Consider the following 22,673-nt stretch of genomic DNA (forward strand, 5'->3'; position numbering starts at 1 on the left):
TTTGATAAAATCACATTAGTTATATGGAAAAATCTGCAGTGTCTGCGCTCCATGTAAAAACACCATTTATGGGATATTTACATAACCCAGGGAGCTACTTTTGATGACATGCTACAAAACAACCAATCACATTACAGCTTTCTGTTTATTTTTATTACAGGTTAGAAAAGAAAAGCTGCCCTCTAATTCGTTGCTACAGCAGCTGCTCTTTTTTTTTTTTAACCTCCACTGGTGGGCTGCATAACAACCAATCAGATTGCAGCTTGTTAGTTTTCTAGTGCAGAAAATAGAAACTGGATTCTTATTGGTTGCTACATATAACCCACTCATTATTTTCTTTTTACTGATACACCGCATAGCAACCAATCAGATTGCAGCTTGTTCGTTTTCTAGTGCAGAACATAGAAGCTGGATTCTTATTGGTTGCTACAAATAACCCTCTTTTTTTCTTCACTGATGCACTGCATAGCAGCCAATCAGATTGCAGCTTGTTAGTTTTCTAGTGCAGAACATAAAAGCTGGATTTTTATTGGTTGCTACAAATAACCTCTTTTTTTCTTCACTGATGCACTGCATAGCAGCCAATCAGATTGCAGCTTGTTAGTTTTCTAGTGCAGAACATAGAAGCTGGGTTCCTATTGGTTACAACAAATAACCCACTTTTTTTTATTCACTGATGCACTGTATAGCAGCAATCAGATTGCAGCTTGTTAGTTTTCTACTGCAGGTTAGAAAATAGAAGCTGGATCCTTATTGGCTATTACTAAGAAGCGCTCCACGCCTGTATTTAATGTATATGACAGTGTGCATAGACGTCCATGTATCCCCGGGGCTCGTTATCAGCAGCCGCGTATCTCCGTCTCCTTCCCTGTGCCCTCTCTCCGTCCGTGCCCCCAGTGACAGCTCGTCGCCCCCTCCCAGCAGCGGCTCTGCCCTGTATCTCCCCCTCGCCTCCAGCAGGAGGAGGGGGAGGGGAGCTCCTCTGTCATCCTGTGAGGAGGGAGAGACTTCTACACAGTGCGAGCCGGAGAGAGACACAGGAGGAAGGCTCCGGCCATTGCAGGGATTCCCGGCCCCTCCACCTAAATGAATGGCGTGGCTTTCTGCCTGGTGGGATCCCCGTCTTCCCCCGCCGCTCAGGTAAGCCGCCTGGCACGAGGGCCCCTGTGTGAGGCCGGACGGGTGGGGTGTGGGGGCAGCAGATCCCACAAGTAGATGGAGCCTGTGCTGTGTGGGGGCCTGTGTTTAGATATGGATGTGTGTATAGATATGGATGGATGTGTGTATAGATATGGATGGATGTGTGTATAGATATGGATGGATGTGTGTATAGATATGGATGGATGTGTGTATAGATATGGATGGATGTGTGTATAGATATGGATGGATGTGTGTATAGATATGGATGGATGTGTGTAAGATATGGATGGATGTGTGTATAGATATGGATGGATGTGTGTATAGATATGGATGGATGTGTGTATAGATATGGATGGATGTGTGTGTATAGATATGGATGGATGTGTGTGTATAGATATGGATGGATGTGTGTGTATAGATATGGATGGATGTGTGTGTATAGATATGGATGGATGTGTGTGTATAGATATGGATGGATGTGTGTGTATAGATATGGATGGATGTGTGTGTATAGATATGGATGGATGTGTGTGTATAGATATGGATGGATGTGTGTGTATAGATATGGATGGATGTGTGTGTATAGATATGGATGGATGTGTGTATAGATATGGATGGATGTGTGTATAGATATGGATGGATGTGTGTATATAGATATGGATGGATGTGTGTATATAGATATGGATGGATGTGTGTGTATAGATATGGATGGATGTGTGTGTATAGATATGGATGGATGTGTGTGTATAGATATGGATGGATGTGTATAGATATGGATGGATGTGTATAGATATGGATGGATGTGTGTATAGATCTGGATGGATGTGTGTATAGATCTGGATGGATGTGTGTATAGATATGGATGGATGTGTGTATAGATATGGATGGATGTGTGTATAGATATGGATGGATGTGTGTATAGATATGGATGGATGTGTGTATAGATATGGATGGATGTGTGTATAGATATGGATGTGTGTATAGATATGGATGGATGTGTGTATAGATATGGATGGATGTGTGTATAGATATGGATGGATGTGTGTATAGATATGGATGTGTGTATATAGATATGGATGGATGTGTGTATATAGATATGGATGGATGTGTGTATAGATATGGATGGATGTGTGTATAGATATGGATGGATGTGTGTATAGATATGGATGGATGTGTGTATAGATATGGATGTGTGTATATAGATATGGATGGATGTGTGTATAAGATATGGATGGATGTGTGTATAGATATGGATGGATGTGTGTATAGATATGGATGTGTGTATATAGATATGGATGGATGTGTGTATAGATATGGATGTGTGTATATAGATATGGATGGATGTGTGTATAGATATGGATGTGTGTATATAGATATGGATGGATGTGTGTATAGATATGGATGTGTGTATATAGATATGGATGGATGTGTGTATAGATATGGATGTGTGTATATAGATATGATGGATGTGTGTATAGATATGGATGTGTGTATATAGATATGGATGGATGTGTGTATAGATATGGATGTGTGTATATAGATATGGATGGATGTGTGTATAGATATGGATGTGTGTGTATAGATATGGATGGATGTGTGTATAGATATGGATGTGTGTATATAGATATGATGGATGTGTGTATATGGATGGATGTGTGTATATGGATGGATGTGTGTATAGATATGGATGTGTGTATATAGATATGGATGTGTGTATAGATATGGATGTGTGTATATAGATATGGATGGATGTGTATATAGATATGGATGTGTGTATATGGATGGATGTGTGTATAGATATGGATGGATGTGTGTATAGATATGGGATGGATGTGTGTGTATAGATATGGATGGATGTGTGTGTATAGATATGGATGGATGTGTGTGTATAGATATGGATGGATGTGTGTGTATAGATATGGATGGATGTGTGTGTATAGATATGGATGGATGTGTGTGTATAGATATGGATGGATGTGTGTATAGATGATGTATCTCACACCGCCTCCCCTCATGGCCCCATATATACAGGACAGTATATATTGGGCATAGTGCTCTGCGCCCATTCATCTAGCTATATATACATGATGGCTGCTGGGTTTATATCAGCTCCTTATCTGTAGACCCCTTCCTTTACATCCACTTTTCCAATGGTTAAAAATACCACAGTTTGTGAGACCATAACAGAATATAATAATGGCCATTGTGCCCGAGCCCTGGTGGCGCCATGGGTTTCGTACCTTCTGACACCGGCTGCGCCCCCAGTGCCTATTTTTCTTTTTTTTACTAATAATCTTTTGGTTCTGATGGATATGATGGCCGTGCTGCTTCTCCCCTTCAAATAAGGCAGAATCTGGACAAATTACGTATGGATATGACATAGGGAGGGTGGTTGCTTTATATTGATGGCTGGATATAATATCTGTATTAGTATTCAGTGACCTCTGTATGTATAGTAGCTGTGTGTCCCCATGGACATATCCCACCCCAGTCCATCAGTATTGCAGTCTATGTGAGCGGATGTCCCATAGACCTCTCAGCCCATCAGGAGATGACATATTTGCCCCCCTTCCAGCTGCACAGACTTGTTGAAAAATGAACAAGTCTGTGCAGCCATTAAGAGCTGACTGATTCTTGATAGGCTTAGGGACATTGAAGGGGATGTCCGAAATGGAAAAAGAAATTTTGGATAGCAGCCGGAAACCTGATAAAATAAACAATGCAATATTCACTCTCTCTGTCTCTTCAGTTCCAGTGCTAATGCTCCAAGGGTCCCATCAGTCTTGTTTTTCTTCCCTGTAGTGATGACGTCTCGTGTATGAGTCAGTGAGTTGTGTGCTGTACTTTTTTATTTTTTTTTTTATATATCGCCATTAATTCCACAGCACTTTACAGATATCGTCATCACTGTCCCATTGGGGCTCACAAACTAAATTCCCTATCAGTTTGAATTTGAGGAAAAAAAACGGTAAAAAAAACCCTGCAAAAACAAGACATAAAAATGCCTTTCATTTGGGTGGGATTAGAATTCAGATCTACATTGCTAACTGAGCTGCCATGTAGACATCACCACTGAGACTAGTGATTGGCTGCAGCGGTTATGTGCATGTACGACATGTCACCACTGCTGGGAGTAAACAAAGAGCTGTTGGGGACCATCTGTGCTGGAGATGCCTATTGGAAATCCAGGGAAAACTCAGTTTAACATATTTCGTTTCTTTTTTTTTTTTTAAATGTTATTTAGAAACTTGCCTTTAGCTAAACCATAAACCTCTTATACACCTATGAAGCTGTTAAAGGGACTGTCACCAAGTTTTTGCCACCTAAGTTGAGAGCAGCATAATGTAGGGGCAGAGAACTGACTCCATCGATGTGTCACTTACTGGGCTGCTTAGTGTAGTTTTGATAAAATCACTGATTAATCAGCAGTAGTTTATCATTAGAGGACTACTTGACCTGCTGCCAGGTAGTCCAGCATATTCATGAGCTTTGCAGAATTGAAATCATTGATTTCATCAAAATGACAGCAAACAGCTCAGTAAGTGACACATCACTGGAATCAGGGTCTCTGGCTCTACATTATGCTGCTTTCTGATGGGGGAGCAAAACCTGGTGAGATTCACTGTCAAGAGACCCGCAGCTCGTACGTACTCAGGCCGTGTATGTCATATATGTGAAGCCAACCATATGCTGATAAATAGTACAAATGTATGTCTAATTACTAGTGATGAGCGAGCTCTACGATGCTCGGTGCTCCGTACTTGTAACGAGCAGTTGGATTTTCGGATGGGTGCGACTCCAGCACCCGAGTATAATCTAAAGTCAATGGGGAGCTCGAGCATATTCTGCGCCCATCCGAATAGCCAACTGCTCGTTACGACCCGAGCGTGGTAGTGCTCACTCATCACTAGTAGTGATGTAATCCCCGCCATTCCAGCATCACATCCCCAGTGCTCCCCGCTTATCTACAGTTAAAGTATTGTATACGTTATTTAACCGCTGCAGCCAATCACTGGCATCAGCAGAATAACATGGAACACCCTTATTTATATAAAGGGCACACTATCCTTTGCCTGATCATCAAACTCCTCTGTGGATGCAGATATTTCCGCTACATTCCCTTTATTAAAATGCCAATCCTCTGGTGATGCCCACAGGTAGTCACTATGGTTACAGTGGGTAGAAATACTAGTGTAGTGTTTATTCTGATCTGCTGTAGACTTAAGGCCACTTTACACACAGAGATAATTCTTTGGCAGATCTGTGATTGCAGTGAAATCATGGACATATTGTTCCATTTGTACACAGCCACAAACCTGGCACTGATTGTCCACAATTTCACTGCAACCACAGATCTGCCACAGATTTATCTCTGTGTGTGACAGGGACTTTACTCCCTGTTTACACAATCATTACGTTACAGAACAGGATGAGGAAGCTGAAATAATGAACCAATATGGTCCCTAGCTATGCTAGCCACAGGTGTAGGTTTACTTGCCATTTTAGGAATACTTTTAAGTGTGTTATTTTTCAATGAACAGTAAAGGGGAGAGCGCTGGCCATCTTTATAATGTCATTACTTGGCCATAGACTGGGTCGGATGCTGTCTTACCAGACTCCCACGTAAACATCTGTTTGGTATGTAATTTACATAGAGGGAGGGGGATCAGCAGCTGCCAGATACATCTGGCACCACTTATCTAAATTGGATTGGACAGGATAAAACTCAACAGACATAAATCCAATACACAATGAATTTTCTGCATATATATATATATATATATATATATATATATATATATATATATATATATATAATTATAAATTTCATTCTTTTGTCTTCCTTTTTCACATTGTAGTAATATTTTCCCAGGATGTGACTGTGAGTAAATGTCTCCATTCATAGTGAGTGATGAGTAGACCGGTTCCACTTCCCTGTAAGTGACAGGGGCCCTGACATATAAAGATCATGATTTGATCTGCTTGCTGTAACATGCATATTCCCAGCCTCTATCATTCCTATGGTTTCTTATGCATTTTTGTGGTTTGCATTAAAGATGTCATCATTTGCTTGCAGTCTGTGGTTGTCATGGTAACCGCTCCCTCCTCTCCAGGTACAGGCGGTTGTAGCACGGTATAAGTGGAGTAGTAGCGTGCACCGCCCTCCCCCAAGTGGTTACAATAATGTGGCCTGATTTCTGGCAGACCATTGGGGCCCAGTGCAGACCGGCTTCCTGCACGCTGCCCTGTACTACAATGGTATCTCACATAATCACCGAGCCAGGAGCATTATGATGCAGCATGACAATGTGCAATGTGTACAAGATATATGTCAATCCTACAGAATAGGGTATTAATGAGAACAATTATTTTTCTTCATACAATATAGGCTTTGTGAGTCCCTTGTGCTGCGTCTGGATTTTATTCAAAGGTCGCTGGTCTGGAATGTTTCCTGAGCATTCTGCAATATTTCATGATAATGTGGCCTGTGGGTGGCACTATTTTACAGTGTAGGTTATTCCATTCGCCTTCTTTTTGGTGAGAAGTATTTTGAGCAGTCGTGTCACGTCCATGAGATAGAGATGAAGACTTGACAGTAAGAAGGGTGTAGTTGTAAGTGTTTTTCTGGATGAGCCATAGCCGCACTTGTTGAAGACGTGATTTGCCTCAACACATGAAGGCTTGGGACTTTTCTACAAGATTCCTCTAGAGCAATAGCCTGAGGCGTGCTGGGAGTTGTGGTTCCACAGCAGCTTGGGTCACTTATCCAGACTTTAGCAGATACAGTATATCTTGTTTTACAGATTTTCTGTGCAACAAGCTGCGATATCATACATGGATGAGATAAAAACAAACAAAAAGAAACAAGTGTGTTTCTCCTAAAATAAGACCGACTCTTTTATATTATTTTTTTTGCTCTGAAAGATGGGCTTGGTCTTATTTTCAGGGGATGTCTTGTTTACTTTTTTTTCCCCATGAATAGCAATCCACATTTATTCTTAAACAAAAAAAATTAATCTAAATTTATTCATATATAGTTGTATCATATTCTGGAACATCAACATAACTCTCTAAACCTTGTGTGTAAGATGTCTATCGGAGGAGGGATAGATAAGAGAGAAATAGATATCTATCTCTTATCTATTCATCTATCCACACACACGCACGCTGCAGATCAATACCAGCATGTCTCCTCTTCAGCTTGCCATTAAGAAACCTTTGGTAATATGATGTGATGTCACAAAGGTCATTAAGCAGTCTTACCATCAGGATATAAACGCTAGGGCCCCTAGAAGAATGGGGGGGCCCTGTGAAATGTCCCAGTTTGCTCTCCCTAAGGCTATGTGCCCACGCTTCAGAAAATGCGCGGATTTTGCCGCGGATTTCCCGAAAATCTGCAGCTCAGGCACTTCCCAGCCATTTCTATGGCATTTTGGAAATGCTGTGCCCACGCTGCGGATTTTTCCGCAGCGGATTTCGTGCGGATTTTGATCCGGAAAAATCTGCAACATGTCAATTATTCTTGCGGATTTTCATCCGGATTTTGGCTTTAAAATTGGGAAGAAAAAAAAAAAATCCGCACCAAAATCCGCGGCAAATCCGCACCTTTTCAAAGGTGCAGATTTTGCGGGAAAGCTGCGGATTTTGATGCAGAAAAATCCGCAGCTACATAGCCTTATGCCAGTCCTGCATACCAGCCTGTCTCTTGTTCATATTTTTTTTTAGACTCCCGCAATTGAGACCTTTGGTCACGTGACTGGGAAGTTATCAAAGGTCCTTTTAAACCATCTAAGGCTATGTGCGCACGTTGCGTCGTGTCCCTGCAGAAATGGTGGGGGCTGCATCCAGAGCGCAGGAAATCGGCTTTTTCACTGCATTCATTATGCAGTGTAAATGCAGCGATTTGAACAGCACATGTGCGCGTCAAATCGCTGCAGAAACACTGCGTAATGAATGCAGTTAAAAAGCCGATTTCCTGCGCTCTGGATGCAGCCCCCACCATAGACAGAGCGGTACCTGCATCCAAAGTGCATGGAATAAGTGACATGTTGCTTTTTAGAACGCAGCGTTTTGGCAGCATGTTTTCTAAAACGCAACGTGGGCATGGATTGTGCACAATCTTCATAGATTGCAGGGGACGCAAGATGCATGCAGTTACGCTGCAGTGCAATACGCAACGTGCGCACACAGCCTTAACCTCGGAAAACAAATGATGGGGACCCTAAAAGAGTGGAGGCCCTAAGAAATTGTGCAGCTTCACTCCCTCCTACTTCCTACTACCGGCCCTGACTGTGACTAGGGCTTTTAATGGGAGGAGTAGAGCTTATGTTTCAAGCATAGTCCAAAAATCCTGTAAAATCATGCTAGAGCTTATTTTAGTGGTAGTTCTTATTTTCGGGGGAAACACGGTACCTGGCTCCTGTCATCGCTCACTCTAATACTATGGCGGAACAACCTCAGTGATACTCCGTCACCATGACTACCACCGTGCCAATGACTTTTATCTATCCTGTAGGAAAAAGCTATATTCACCCCTGATGAGGCAATACATTCTACCTTTATATACTGACACTTAAGAATCAATCCAATGCTTCTGTAGGAGAATACCTCAAGATGATGGCTTCTGATGAAACATACAGTGTTTTTATTTCTGTGTCTCCAGGAGGAAGCGTAGATATATATATACAGTTGCCTTGCCTCATATATGTATATGGTTGCCATATTACTACTCTGTATTATGTTAATATGCTTATGCACATGACTTTGTGCATTTCTGCCATGCCCTACTGCCCATTGGTGTATTAGACGAAGAAATGGTCGGGCATGTGGCATTTGAACATGTTTAGTCCTTTGATTCTCAGGGGCTATACGCTGTCACAGAGTTATCGGCTTGCCCCCTCTTCCTGTAGAGAACACTGACGAGCAGATCTGTATGAGGATAGGGCAATCTAATATCTATAATGTTCTACCAGCCTTTATAGTTATGTCACCTTCACCTTAACAAAAAATATTCATGAAAGTTTGAGGTTACATCAAAGGGGGAGGGGGGGAAATCGGAGAGTCTTACTGTAGTTAAAATTCCTTGTAGCCCATAGCAACCAGAACTGCATCATAAGTGGACATGTGGTTTCTATTAGGAACAAGCCCAAATTTTGTCAGTTCTGATTCAGATTAATCAATGGAACCAATGTGACAAGCTATAATTACTATAGCTCATGTTATGAGCACAGATGACTACAGATGGGGAGAAAGAATCAAAGAACTCCATTGTGCACAAACCCTAAAATCTAGTATGACATGGTGATCAAAGCTTGTACCTAGCTGTCAGAGATTGGGATTACAATATTGTGTATGTGGCAGAGCTTTATGCTGTGTTATTGTTTGTGCCCGCTGCTGAGTGCAGTACCATTCTGCCTGTGTGGCACTATACCCATGTGCTAACATTCCCATGCAGTGCACTCTATATTTGGCGGTGCTTGTGTGGCTCTGAATTACCATAGTGTTCTGCAATGCTAGGCAGGGCTGACATAGGAATCCTAATAGAGCTGGGGAGAATTGTAAAGCCATTCTTTAACACTATGACTACTAAGGCTATGTGTCCACGGTAGAATGTACCTGCGGATTTTTTTGCATGAAAATCCGCGACTTTTGCGGCAAATCCGCACCTTCTTTTTGCTGCGGATTTACCGCGAATTTGCCGCGGATTTTGATGCGGATTTTTTTTTTTTCCCCATTCTATACCCAAAATCCGCACCAAAATCCGCAACAATAATTGACATGCTGCAGATTTTTCCGGATCAAAATCCGCGGCAAATCCGCCGCGGAAAAATCCGCAGCATGGACACAGCATTTCCAAAATGCCATTGAAATGGCTTGGAAGTGCCGCTGCTGCAGATTTTCAGAAAATCCGCGCAAAATCCGCAGCGTGGGCACATAGCCTAATAGGCTATGTGCGCACTTTGCGTCGTTGTAGTTGCAGTTCTAAACGCATCCTCTGGCAGAAATTGCTTTTGACCATCAAAACGCTATAAATACGCTTGCATATTTACCGCGTTTTACCCACATTTTTAGCGTATTTTACATGCTTTTCCATTGCTTAAAGTCAGATGCGTTTTGATTACAAAGACACTACTAAATAAAGTTGTAACATACAAACACTATGAAAAAAGGAAAAAAAATGAAAACAAATATAATTATTTAAATCATAATGAAAATAGTTATATTTACTTATAGCGGATTTTATACTATTTATGGCTAAAATAACAAATTCATATTTTTCAATAATTTAATTGTCGGACTGTGTGTGTGTGTAAAGGGACATATCATTCCATTATTTTTATGTCATAAACGCATGTTTTCTGCAGGTAAAACGCTGGAATTTTGATGTTTGTTGCTTTTTGCAACTTCTAATTGACTTCAATGTTAGCAAAACGCAGCCCAAATTTCAAAAACAATTGACATGTTGCTTCTTTGAATGCAGCATTTTTGCCCAAAATTATGCAAATTAAACGCAGTGTTTTGAACTGCCAAGTGCGCACACGAAATCCCCATTTCCCATAGACTTTGCTGGAAAATCAAAACGCATGCCTTTTGGCATGAGAACGCTGCGGAAATGCAGGTAAAAATGCAAAGTGTGGACACAGCCATAGAGCATATTCTGAAATTTGGGTCCTTAGTGCTGAACTTGGTGTTTGATACTGACAAGTGATGCCCAATGAGGTCATGTAGATCTCATAGATGACCCTTAATGTCTACCTGATTAAGTTGAGACAGTTGATCCTGATGAGCTGCTTCCCAAATTTGCTTTGGTAGTAAAACCATAATAGTATAAAGGGGGGGGGGTCTCCAGTTCAGGACCCCAGGGCTACTTACAGGGTGGCTCATGCTCTGGTGTGCTCCTATTTTTCGGTCAGCCAGAGTTTGCTGTTATGTAATTTGAAGTCTTCTGCATATTATTTTTGGAAAATTCCAATTAGTCAGAACAGGTCCTGATGAAATAATGTTGAGTAATTGGTATTCATGGAAGCCTCTAATTTCTTTTTTGAAGAATGATCTAATGAGAATGCGCCATTGTAGCAACGTTATTCCAGCAGTCTGTGTCCTGTACTGTATGGCTCTGAGCAAAGAATGTGCCCCAGCCGGCTTTCTTAGGGTTATAGTGTCAGACTTGCATTTTTCTGGAGTCCTTTTCAAAAATGACATGTGTGTCTCAGAAATGACATGCCCTCTCTGAAAGACTGTGTTTATTGGGTGTGAGGTTCGCTGGAGTGGAGGAGGGGTTGCAGCTTTCAGCGAGTGTGAAATTGACAGCTACGTGCAGGTAGACAGCTGAAGGCTTGGACCCCAGAAAACACAATCCCACATTGGTAGCATCAGGCATCATCATCATTTCTGATATGCAACGAGCCATGTAGTTATTAAATGTTTTTTTTTTGTTTTTTTTTTGTACCCTATACTGATCACTCTTTCTATATTTATTGATTTATCAGCTCCATTATTTATTTATTTATTTATATATATATATATATATATATATATATATATATATATATTATATTGATATTGATATTGATATTGATATTGCTCCTTATCTCATAGGAGCAGAGCTCCAGCAATGTATCACTTACTGGGCTTCTTGCCACAGTTTTGAAAATGAAATAAATTAAAAATCACTTATCGGAGATCTACCAGTTTTCTGATTGCTGTGCTCTGCATTAACCCAGCCAGTCCCCTAATGGGCATCTCACTGTGTGCACTGTGCATAGGCAGAAAGCTGCAAATCAGTTTTTGGAGTGGGGTTATACAGAGGTAATCAGGGTTACTAGTTTTCTAATGATGATCTCTCTCCTGCTGATAAATTGGTGATTTTACCTAAACTACAGCAAGCAGCCCAGTAAGTAACACATTGCTGGAATGGAGGTACCTGTTTATATTATGCTGCCCTCAGTTTTGGTGGCAAAATCCTGGTGACCGATTCTTAAGGAAACTTGTCACCTGCTTTCTGCTGGCCAAATCCCAGGTGGCTCAAATTTGAACCTGGCTGCACGATAGCATTCAGGTATAAATTTCTCTATAGTGCCCTGACAATTCAGAGATAATATTCATTAAAGATCTTCTGAATGCTACTGTAGGTGATTGACAAGTCCTTCCCATAGCAAGACACCCTTCAATCACCTCTAGCAGTGCTAGAAGAAGCTGGCCGGGGGCAGAGTTGGACTAGTCTGGTCTCTGGCAATTGTTACCAGCTGGATCCCTAAAGCACCACTTCATCGTTTTTTTAATTTTGTTTTTTTACCACTAGTGTGGTCCTTTAAACCGTTGTCGCACCAGTGTATGGCATCCGCTGTGAGAGCATTGGATGTGATATGCTAATGACCCTTGGCTTTGGCGCTGCTGCGAGCGTGAGCCGAGTGTCATGCAACAGTGATACGATCTTCTGATCGGATCTCAGATGCAGAGGAGAGGAAGGGATTAACCTCTAAGGGGTGCTTCACACACAGCGAGCTCGCTGCCGAGATCGCTGCTGAGTCACGCTTTTTGTGACGCAGCAGTGACCTCATTAGCGATCTCGCTGTGTGTGACACTGAGCAGTGATCTGGCCCCTGCTGCGAGATCGCTGCTCGTTACACACAGCCCTGGTTTGTTTTCTTCAAAGCCGCTCTCCCGCTGTGACACACAGATCGCTGTGTGTGACAGCGAGAGAGCGACAAATGAAGCGAGCAGGGAGCAGGAGCCGGCGTCTGACAGCTGAGGTAAGCTTGTAACCAAGATAAACATCGGGTAACCAAGGTGGTTACCCGATATTTACCTTAGTTACCAGCCTCCGCAGCTCTCACGCTGCCTGTGCTGCCGGCCCCGGCTCTCTGCACATGTAGCTGCTGTACACATCGGGTTAATTAACCCGATGTGTACAGCAGCTAGGAGAGCAAGGAGCCAGCGCTCAGTGTGCGCGGCTCCCTGCTCTCTGCACACAGCGCTGGTAACTAATGTAAACATCGGGTAACCATACCCGATGTTTACCTTAGTTACCAGTCTCCGCAGCTTCCAGTCGGCGGCTCCGTGCAAGCGCAGCGTCGCTTGCACGTCGCTGCTGGCTGGGGGCTGTTCAGTGGTCGCTGGTGAGATCTGCCTGTTTGACAGCTCACCAGCGACCATGTAGCGATGCAGCAGCGATCCTGACCAGGTCAGATCGCTGGTCGGATCGCTGCTGCATCGCTAAGTGTGAAGGTACCCTAAATCTCCTCCATTGTCAGCCTTTGCATATATCACACTGCACTCAGATGACATCCAAGTGCGGTCCGATGTTTCACTTGCACCCACAGACTTGTGTGAGTGAGCTGAGACTCGCAGCTTGCAGCAATTTATTTTTTTTGTTTTTTTTAATTAGTTTTTTTCCCCTCAGTGCGATTAGGGCTAAGGAAAAACTCACAGATCTGAGCTGCCTGATTGGTTAACATTAGGCCGAGTGAAATTCGAGATTTTCTCGCACTGCACTAGTGCGAATCATAAGCCAGTGTGGTGCTGGCCTAAATCTAAGTCCCCTGCTCCTGGTCTGATACTCACCCTCCGACATCTTCACTAGTCCTGTGACCTCGTTACTCACTGGAGTGGTGGCAATAGAAGGTGAAGATGCAGAGGGTGAGTATCTGACAGGGGGCAGGGGATTTCGATTTAAAGCTCCGCTCCACCAAATTGGTGCTTTAAAGTATATAATCTCTGAAACACAGGAGCATTTTAGAGAAGTATATATCTGGCGGCATTAGTGCAGCTGGGCTCTGATTCATGCTCCCCACAATTTAGGCAGCATTAATCTGGTGATAAGTTAACTATAAAGTGTAATTGCATTTTAACACATCTTTTGTCATGTGGTAGAGACATGTCAGAAGGTTTGATAGATTGGGGTCTGGTTGCTGAGACACCAATTGCTAAAACAAAGCTCTTAATTTAGTTCTGCACAGACTGAGGGCTGGAGTACAGACTTTCCACTGGGCCTGGCCTCCGTGTCAGAAGAGAGCAGCGCCAGGCTTCTGCTGTTCTAGTGATTGGTGAGAGTCTCGGCACCTGGGCCTCCACCATCTCTGCCCTGCCAAAAGATTTGTGACGGTGTATTTCCACTTTATGGATTGCTATAATTGTAGAAGGCATTACCACTTCATACAGTTATGACATAACCACAAAATATGGATTCCATGTCCAGCAAATGACGTTGTCCAGTGGTGGCTGCATATAGCGGTAGAAAGCGATGAAGTGGAGGTGGCATTATGTTGAAGTCTATGGGAGTTGGAGAAACAGCAGGTGTAGGGCTATGTTCACATCAGCATTGTAGCTTCTGTGCAAATCCTGGACCCTGTTGGATCTGTCGTATAGTGACTTATGTTGGGTCTAGCAGGGTCTTGTTACTTTTCCCATAATCATGACAGTAACAATAAGGGCTGATCCTTTGGATTCTGTATAAAAATGTAAAATTGGTACAGTACTTAGCAGTCAGCCTAGTAGTGGGGGTATTAGTGCTGGGAGGTCGTGTATACAGAAGGGTATTTGCTTCATTTACTTAACATTTCACAAATACGCTAAACAAAAATATGAACACAACACCTTTTTGTTTTTACTTCCATTTTTTATGAATTTTGACTCCAAGATCTAAGGCTGCTTTCACACCTCCGGTTTCTGAAATGCGGCACAATCCGGCACTTTGCAGGAAAATCGCAACCGGTTTATTTTTGCTGCCGGTTGCGATTTTCCTGCATAGACTTTAATTAGTGCCGCATTGTGCCGCATGGCCTTGCGTTCCGTCCGTTTTTTGCTGCATGCGGCATATTTAGCCGATGCGGCGGCCGGATGGAACGTTGCCTGGCACGTTTTTTCGTGCGGCAAAAAAAAAACGCATCGCGCCGCATTCGGCCGATGCGGCGCATTTTTCAATGCATGCCTATGGCGGCCGGATGCGGCGCGATGCGGCAATAACCGCATCCGGCCGCCGCATGCGTTTTTTGCCACTGCGCATGCTTAGTAGCATGCCGCAAGCGGCAAAAAACGGACTGGCCGCAAAGGAAAAACTTATGCAAAGGATGCGGTGTGTTCACCGCATCCGTTGCATAGCTTGCACAGCCGGATTGAGCCGCAGAGCTCAAGCCGGATGTGTGAAAGCAGCCTAAGGTTGCGTGCCCACGATCAGGGTTCATTGTTTTGGGCGCAGCATGTTTAAGCTCCCTCCATAGCTCTGCGATGTACAGGAAAAGCACAGTGGATGGGATTTCTAGAAATACTATGCCCACTGTGCGTGTGCTGTCTGCAGTGGTATGCGGCACTACCGCCCCCATCATCATCGCGCACACGCAGGCACTACCGCCCCCATCATCATCGCGCACACGCAGGCACTACTGCCCCCATCATCATCGCGCACATGCAGGCACTACCGCCCCCATCATCATCGCGCACACGCAGGCACTACCGCCCCCATCATCATCATCGCACACACGCAGGCAGTACCGCCCCCATCATCGTCATTGCACACACGCAGGCTCTACTGCCCCCATCATCGTCATTGCACACACGCAGGCACTACCACCCCCATCATCATAATCATCATCATCATCATCATCATCATCATCATCATCACCACACACGAAGGCACTACCTGAGTGACGTCACCGCTGACAGCGTGACTCACTTAAGTTGCTCACGCCACACATCGGGCTTAAACCGTATATAATATAAATTAATTATATTCTTACAATAATAATATCCGGTGTGTGGGGAGTGACAAGACCGTAAGGATCATTCAAAAAGACTAAACAACCAACAAAAAAAAAAAAAAAAAGGGGAGACCAAACAAAGATGTATAATAACAAACTTTATTAATATAAAATTGAATCAATTAGGACACCAGCTATTGACTGGAGTAAAATAGGATGTCGCAACCTAAGCCAATTTATGCACAGAGAATAATACGTGGAATCATAACGAAATAAATACTTAAATTATAATTTCATAAAACTGTGCTGCATAAAATAATTATGGCGCATACATGATGGTCAGAAAAATATATATGTACATGTATATAAAGTAAAGTGCTTCTCAATGCAGAATGTCATGTATTGCACAATGTGTGACCAATAGAAAACCATTATGCCTCCATAGAGGAAAAAGGAGTGATATAAAGTGTCATGTGCAATAAGAGGTTAAATAACCATCAGTGATTGTATTACTATCCTTATATCAAATGCACATAAACACCTGATCACAAGCCAGTGATCAGTGCTAACACCGTCTGGGTGCTGGCGCTTTCAGTATAAGATGTAAAGAAGTACATTTACCTGATTATTGCGATGGCACCAGACACCGGGCTGTGGATTGTGACGCCTTCAATGGCTGGTGTCCTATATCATTGAATCTTATATTAATAAAGTTTATTATTATAGATCTCCCCCCCCCTTTTTTAGTTGTTCAGCTTCCGATGTAGCAGAGCTGAAAGCGTCCAGGGTCCTCGTGTGGACTACGTCGGACCTGGAGGGGTATTTGGTGATTAACAAAGTGGTGAAAAAGGGTGGGATTTTTTTTTTTTTTTTGTCTTTTATTTAAAAAAAAAAAAGGATTTTTCAGTGTTTGTGTTTATTTATTTTCACTACAGTTTAGTGATGGGCGTCTCATAGATGCTTGCCATCACTAAGCTAGGACGTAGTGGTAGCTATGGGCTGCCATTAACTTCTTATTACCCCGATTGTCACTGCATCAGGGCAATCGGGATGAGCGGGATAGAGTCCCGGGACCGTCGCATCTAATTTTAGGCTGGGGGGATCCCCATAACATGGGGCTCCCCATCCTGAGAATACCAGCCTTCAGCCGTGTGGCTTTACCTTGGCTGGTATCAAAATTGGGTGGGGGGACCGCACGCCGTTTTTTTTTTTTTTTTTAAATGTATTTGTTACTGCAAGATTTAGACCCGCCCACCCGCAGCTGTGATTGTTTGCAATGAGACAGCTGTCACTCAGCGTGGGTGCACGCTCCCTCAAAACTTGTGACATTGTGCTATGTGATAAAACTGCACATTTTAGAGTGGCCTTTTATTGTGGCCAGCCAAAGGCACACCTGTGCAATAATCATGCTGTCTAAAGAGCATCTTGATATGGCACACCTGTGAGGTGGATGGATTATCTCTGTAAGGGTACTTTCACACTTGCGTTATTTCCTTCCGTTACAATCCGCCCTTTTGGGAAACAGCGGAATCCGTTAACGGATTCCGCTGTTTCCCATAGACTTGTATGGTTGACGGATTGTACCAAAAGGAGCTGCGTTGCTTCCGCTGGGCGACGCTCCGTTGCTTCCGCCCAGCGGGAGGAACGCAGCATGTAACGTTATTTTGAGCAGCGGAATCCTCTGGATTTCACTGCGCATGCTCTTTTTTTTTTTTTTTTTTAAATCAAACTTTATTTTGGCTCGCGGTGGCCGAACGTTCAGCTGAGCGCCCGGCCGTAGGCAAGCGACAGCGCTCAGCTGAATGACCGGCCACCAGCATGCCCGGCCGCCGGCAAGTCACAGCGCTCAGCTGAGCGCCCGCCCGCCGGCATGCCCGGGCGCCGGCAAGTGACAGCGATCAGCTGATCACCCGGCGGCCGGCTGCAGGGAGCGATCAGCTGATCACCCGGCGGCCGGGAGCGATCAGCTGATCACCCGGCAGCCGGCTGCAGGGAGCGATCAGCTGATCACCCGGCGGCCGGCTGCAGGGAGCGATCAGCTGATCAGCCGGGAGCGATCAGCTGATCACCCGGCGGGCGGGAGCGATCAGCTGATCACCCGGCGGCCGGCTACTGGGAGCAATCAGCTGATCACCCAGCGGCCGGCTGCAGGGAACGATCAGCTGATCGTTCACTATAGTCTGCCGCTGGTAAAACCGGGAAAAAAAAAAAAAAAAAAAATCAAAACGAATTGCGTTGTTTTGCAGCATCCGTTGCATCCGTTGTGTCACTATATGCAACACATCCGTTGCATCCGTTACACAACGCAATGCAACGGATACCGTTCAACGCAAGTGTGAAAGTAGCCTAAGGGAGAAGCGAGCAATAACACAGAACAAATTTGTGAACAATATTTGAGTGAAAAATGCCTTTTATGTACATAGAAAAAGCCCCAGATCTTTGAGATCGCTTATGAAAAATGGCAGCAAAAACTAAAGTGTTGGGTTTATATTTTGTTCAGTGTAGTTACTTAGAATGGGAGTTGATATGAAAAGCTCCGAGTTTCTGTTGTTCCTGCGACTTCTTCCTGATAATATTTATAAACCCAGGCTAATCCCCATGTGGCAGCCAGCGCCAGGCATGTGTACATGTATATACATGCAAGTATGCCGAGGAGGAATGTCATCTGCACACCACGGCTCTCAGACATGTCCTTACTGAGCGGGGGACGTGCAGTATACAGCCCTGTGCTATTGTATATTGTTCTAAGACTTCATACCCTCCGATGACAATCGTGTGCCCTGCGGCATACTAAAAGTATCCATCATAACGAATATGGCCTCTGGTATTTGGTGCTTTTCCTTTAATTGTGAGTGATATTATGTGTTTGGCTACATGGGTGATAGTGCTGTTCTGCAGCGTTCCTGCCAGGAGTATTCCAGCTTCAGCATAGTCTTGGGCTGGCAGAGTGACAACTGCTGCACTGCGCCAGCACTATGTCCATATTGGTTGTCACTCCTGTTTCCTTACTTGGCTCTTTAGAGTAATGTTTCTGATCACTGAATTGATTACTAGTGCCATAGGCTAAATATACAGACCCATCTGCAGCAAACAATTGACATGCTGCGGTATGGAAAGCCGTACGTCAAGTCAGTGTCTGCTGCGGAACAAACAAGCACAGTCGGCACGGGATTTCTAGAAATCCCATCCACTGTGCTTATACTGTACAACACAGCAGGGGCTTAATGTTTCCCTCCAATAGGAAAGTGTTGGAATAATTGGATCGGCCATAAAAATCTGATTCCCTCAAAGGAGATAACCCAAAGCTGCTCTGTATGGAGGGTAGATGATAGGAGCTGGCACCAGTCTGTGTATAGTGGACGTGCCAGATATCAGATCATTTCGGAGATTTTAGCACTCCGTGTTTTAGATTCTTTCCAGCCCTGTACAACAATCTATTTGCATGACTATATATTTACCTCTGATGCCGTCTGCTTCTTCATTTCTTGCTTCTCTTTATTTTTATATAGTATGTGTGAATGAATTGCAACATTGTGAGCTTTACCCAAGGAAATTAATTCATTTAAATGACGTTTAGGCTACTTTCACACTTGCGTTGAACGGCATCCGTTGCATTGCGTTGTGTGACGGATGCAACGGATCGTACAAAACAACGGAAAGCTTTTTTTTTTTTTTTTTTTTTTTCTTCTTTACAGTTTTACCGGCAGCAGACTATTGTGAACGATCAGCTGATCGCTCTCACTAGCCGGCTGCCGGGCGCTCAGCTGATCGCTCTCACTAGCCGGCTGCCGGGCGCTCAGCTGATCGCTCTCACTAGCCGGCTGCCGGGCGCTCAGCTGATCGCTCTCACTAGCCGGCTGCCGGGCGCTCAGCTGATCGCTCTCACTAGCCGGCTGCCGGGCGCTCAGCTGATCGCTCTCACTAGCTGGCTGCCGGGCGTTCAGCTGATCGCTCTCACTAGCTGGCTGCCGGGCGTTCAGCTGATCGCTCTCACTAGCTGGCTGCCGGGCGCTCAGCTGATCGCTCTCACTAGCTGGCTGCCGGGCGCTCAGCTGATCGCTCTCACTAGCCGGCGGCCGGGCGCTCAGCTGAGCGCTCTCACTAGCCGGCGGCCGGGCGCTCAGCTGAGCGCTCTCACATGCCGGCGGCCGGGCGCTCAGCTGAACGTTCGGCCACCAAGAAACAAAATAAAGTTTCTGTGATTTAAAAAAAAAAAAAAGCATGCACAGTGGAAAATAAGGGTTTCCGCTGCTCAAAAAAAGGTTACATGCTGCGTTCCTTCCGCCCGGCGCAGGGTCAAAATAACGACGCTGTGACGTCAAGTGGATGCAACGCTGACACTTGCGTTAGTGCGTTGTCCATACAAGTGTATGGAGAATAGCGCAGTGCGTTAACGGACTGCGCTATTCTCCATAGTGACGGACTGCGCTTTTTTTTTTCTTTTAACGTATTTTTTTTTTTTCGGATCTTGTACATAGAAAAACCATGTAATCATAAAGCAACAGTGACATCATTATATGCTACGGTACTTTGTAGTATAAGATAGCCCATAATGAGCAGTGAGAAAGAAGATGCTATAGAAAGGGAAGAAGGAAGAATTGGGAGAAGAGAGGAGGTTGGTGGTCTGGTTTAGCTGCTTTTCTAATGAATTAATTAATTCTACCACAGAGAATACAGAGCAATGTCTCCTCAGTGTTCATACCTCCACAATATGGCGATTTCTGCCTCCTGAGGAGGAGCGGACTGTTATCTCTTTTCCTGACCCGACACAACATCCCTAAGCCCCAGATTGTCATTGTCTGTGAATAGGGCTGAGCGGATCCGAACTGTAAAAGTCCAGGTCCGCGCGGTTTCAAAGAAATCCGGGTGCACGATCCGGATCTGGCACTGAGGAAAATAATTGAAAAATAAAGAAAAACAGAAATAAAACAGCGTTTCATACTTAAGGCGTTCTCACACATCCGGCTTTTTTGTATACAGTTCAGTGGCAGCGCTGTAACTTCTGGGTCACATGACCGGAGCTTGCTGCGCTGCCACTGTACTGTATGCACTGTACTGGTGTGCGCTGGAACCGGCAAATTGCCGAAAAGCCAAATGTGTGAGAGCGCCCTTATCGAGACTCGGTGTCATGGCGGCACACTGCTTCTGGGTCACGCATTCACTTCCTGTACTGTGCATCATATACACACAGCTTTCCGTGATTTCTCCACCCACTGGCCGTCCTCTCGTCTGTGATTGGTTGCAGGCGGACGCGCCCCCAGCCTGTGAGTGTCTGTCTGCAGTCATTATTCATCGCAGCTGTCATTGTCTGCACAGCCAGCGGTCGTGCTTATGGCTGCTCGCTGTGTTATGTAGCAGAGCTGAAGTGGCGTGGGACGTCGTGTGGATTATGCCTGACCTGCAGGGCTGTGTTGGAAGTTAATAAAGAGGTGAAGGAGGGTGTGTGTTTTGCACTTTATTCCAAATAAAGGATTTTTCTGTGTTTGTGTTTATTTACTGTCTCGTACAGGTTAGTGTGATGCAGGTATCTCATAGACGCCTGTGTTATCACTAACTTAGGGTTTAGTAGCAGCTGTGCGCTGCTATTAACCCCCTATTACCACCGCACTAGGGCAATCGAGAAGAGCCGGTATTGTACGGGGATTGTCACATCTAATAGATGCGAGAATACCAGCCCCCAGCCGGCATTATCATGGCTGGGTAACAAAACTAAATGGGGACCGCACATCATTTTTTAAAATTATTTAAATGATGATAAAAAAAAAAGCCGTATCACCGACACAGCCGCACACACTTCTGACAGGAGAGCGTGCATGTGTTTCTAGGTACATGCGTGCTTATGTTCAGAGAGTGGCAGGCTGTGCCGGCTAATATCATGTCAGACTTGTACGAGTCTGACAGCGCATCACCGGCACAGCCGCACACTTATGACATGAACTTGTATGTGTTTCTGAAACACATGCACTTTCACCATACTGACCGGCAGACACTTGCACTGCTTTTCCTGCCCACCGGCTGTCCTGCCGCCGGTGATTGATTGCAGTCAGCTGCCACGCTGCCACCAATTACACGCGCCGGTGGGCGCGCAAAACAATGAATATTGAATTGTCTGCTCCAGAAGGCAAAAGCATGACCTGGAAGGAGTTTGCGGCCATAACAGCACCTCAGGTGAATATACCGTTTGCGCTCCTACCCCCGTATCCCTTCCACAAACGTTTTTAATCTCCGGATTCTGGTCCCCATAGACTTATATGGGCACCGGAACCCAGAGCGGATCCAGATTTTTTTTGTTCAATCCAGCAGGGATCCGCCGGTCCCGGATTTTGGCGGATTCGATCAACCCTATCTAATGCACAAGTAGTGAGGTCTTTTCTATTGTTTGAATTGTGTAGCGTGTTGCAGTCTCTCAAATGGTTAATTAGATAGTCTAGAACCTCCTGCTTACGGCCCCCATACACCGCAGAAAAATGGGCCAACGAGCGGTTGTTCACTGGTGGAAAAATAAATCCCCACCTCAGATCACTTTAGGCATGTAGAACTTTTTCTATCGATGGAACAGACATTTCTTATTATTGATAGAAAAAAATCCAACTCTTCCGACCAGTGTTTGAACATTAGGAAGCGTTTGTTGGTCAGTCATCGGTCACAATGAACATTTCACCAAAACGGCAAACAATTGTACTTTATGCTTGAAATGTTATGGCCATTTTGGATGTGTTTTTTATTTTGTGTATAGGTACCATTAGAGAGGTTTTTCTACTTCCAGGAAAGTGGATCACAAACGCTCTAAAATAACCTAGCAGGTTCTCGCCCTGGCGGTGTTGCACTGGCTGAGCA

The 22,673-nt window shown here is 44.3% G+C and overlaps 1 protein-coding gene across 1 annotated transcript in view; it reads left to right on the forward strand.

Annotated features, from left to right (window-relative positions):
- Positions 1 to 863: 863 nt before the first annotated feature.
- ARHGAP23 (Rho GTPase activating protein 23) overlaps positions 864 to 22,673 on the forward strand; it is a 139,974-nt gene continuing 118,164 nt past the window's right edge. Inside the window, exon 1 of the mRNA XM_075350083.1 lies at positions 864 to 1,140. Within this exon, the coding sequence (XP_075206198.1) occupies positions 1,087 to 1,140 (54 nt within the window). The 5' untranslated portion in view covers positions 864 to 1,086. The remainder of the gene's footprint in view (positions 1,141 to 22,673) is intronic.

This window comes from Anomaloglossus baeobatrachus, chromosome 5 (genome assembly GCF_048569485.1).
Source record: "Anomaloglossus baeobatrachus isolate aAnoBae1 chromosome 5, aAnoBae1.hap1, whole genome shotgun sequence".
In the NCBI taxonomy this organism is placed as follows: domain Eukaryota; kingdom Metazoa; phylum Chordata; class Amphibia; order Anura; family Aromobatidae; genus Anomaloglossus; species Anomaloglossus baeobatrachus.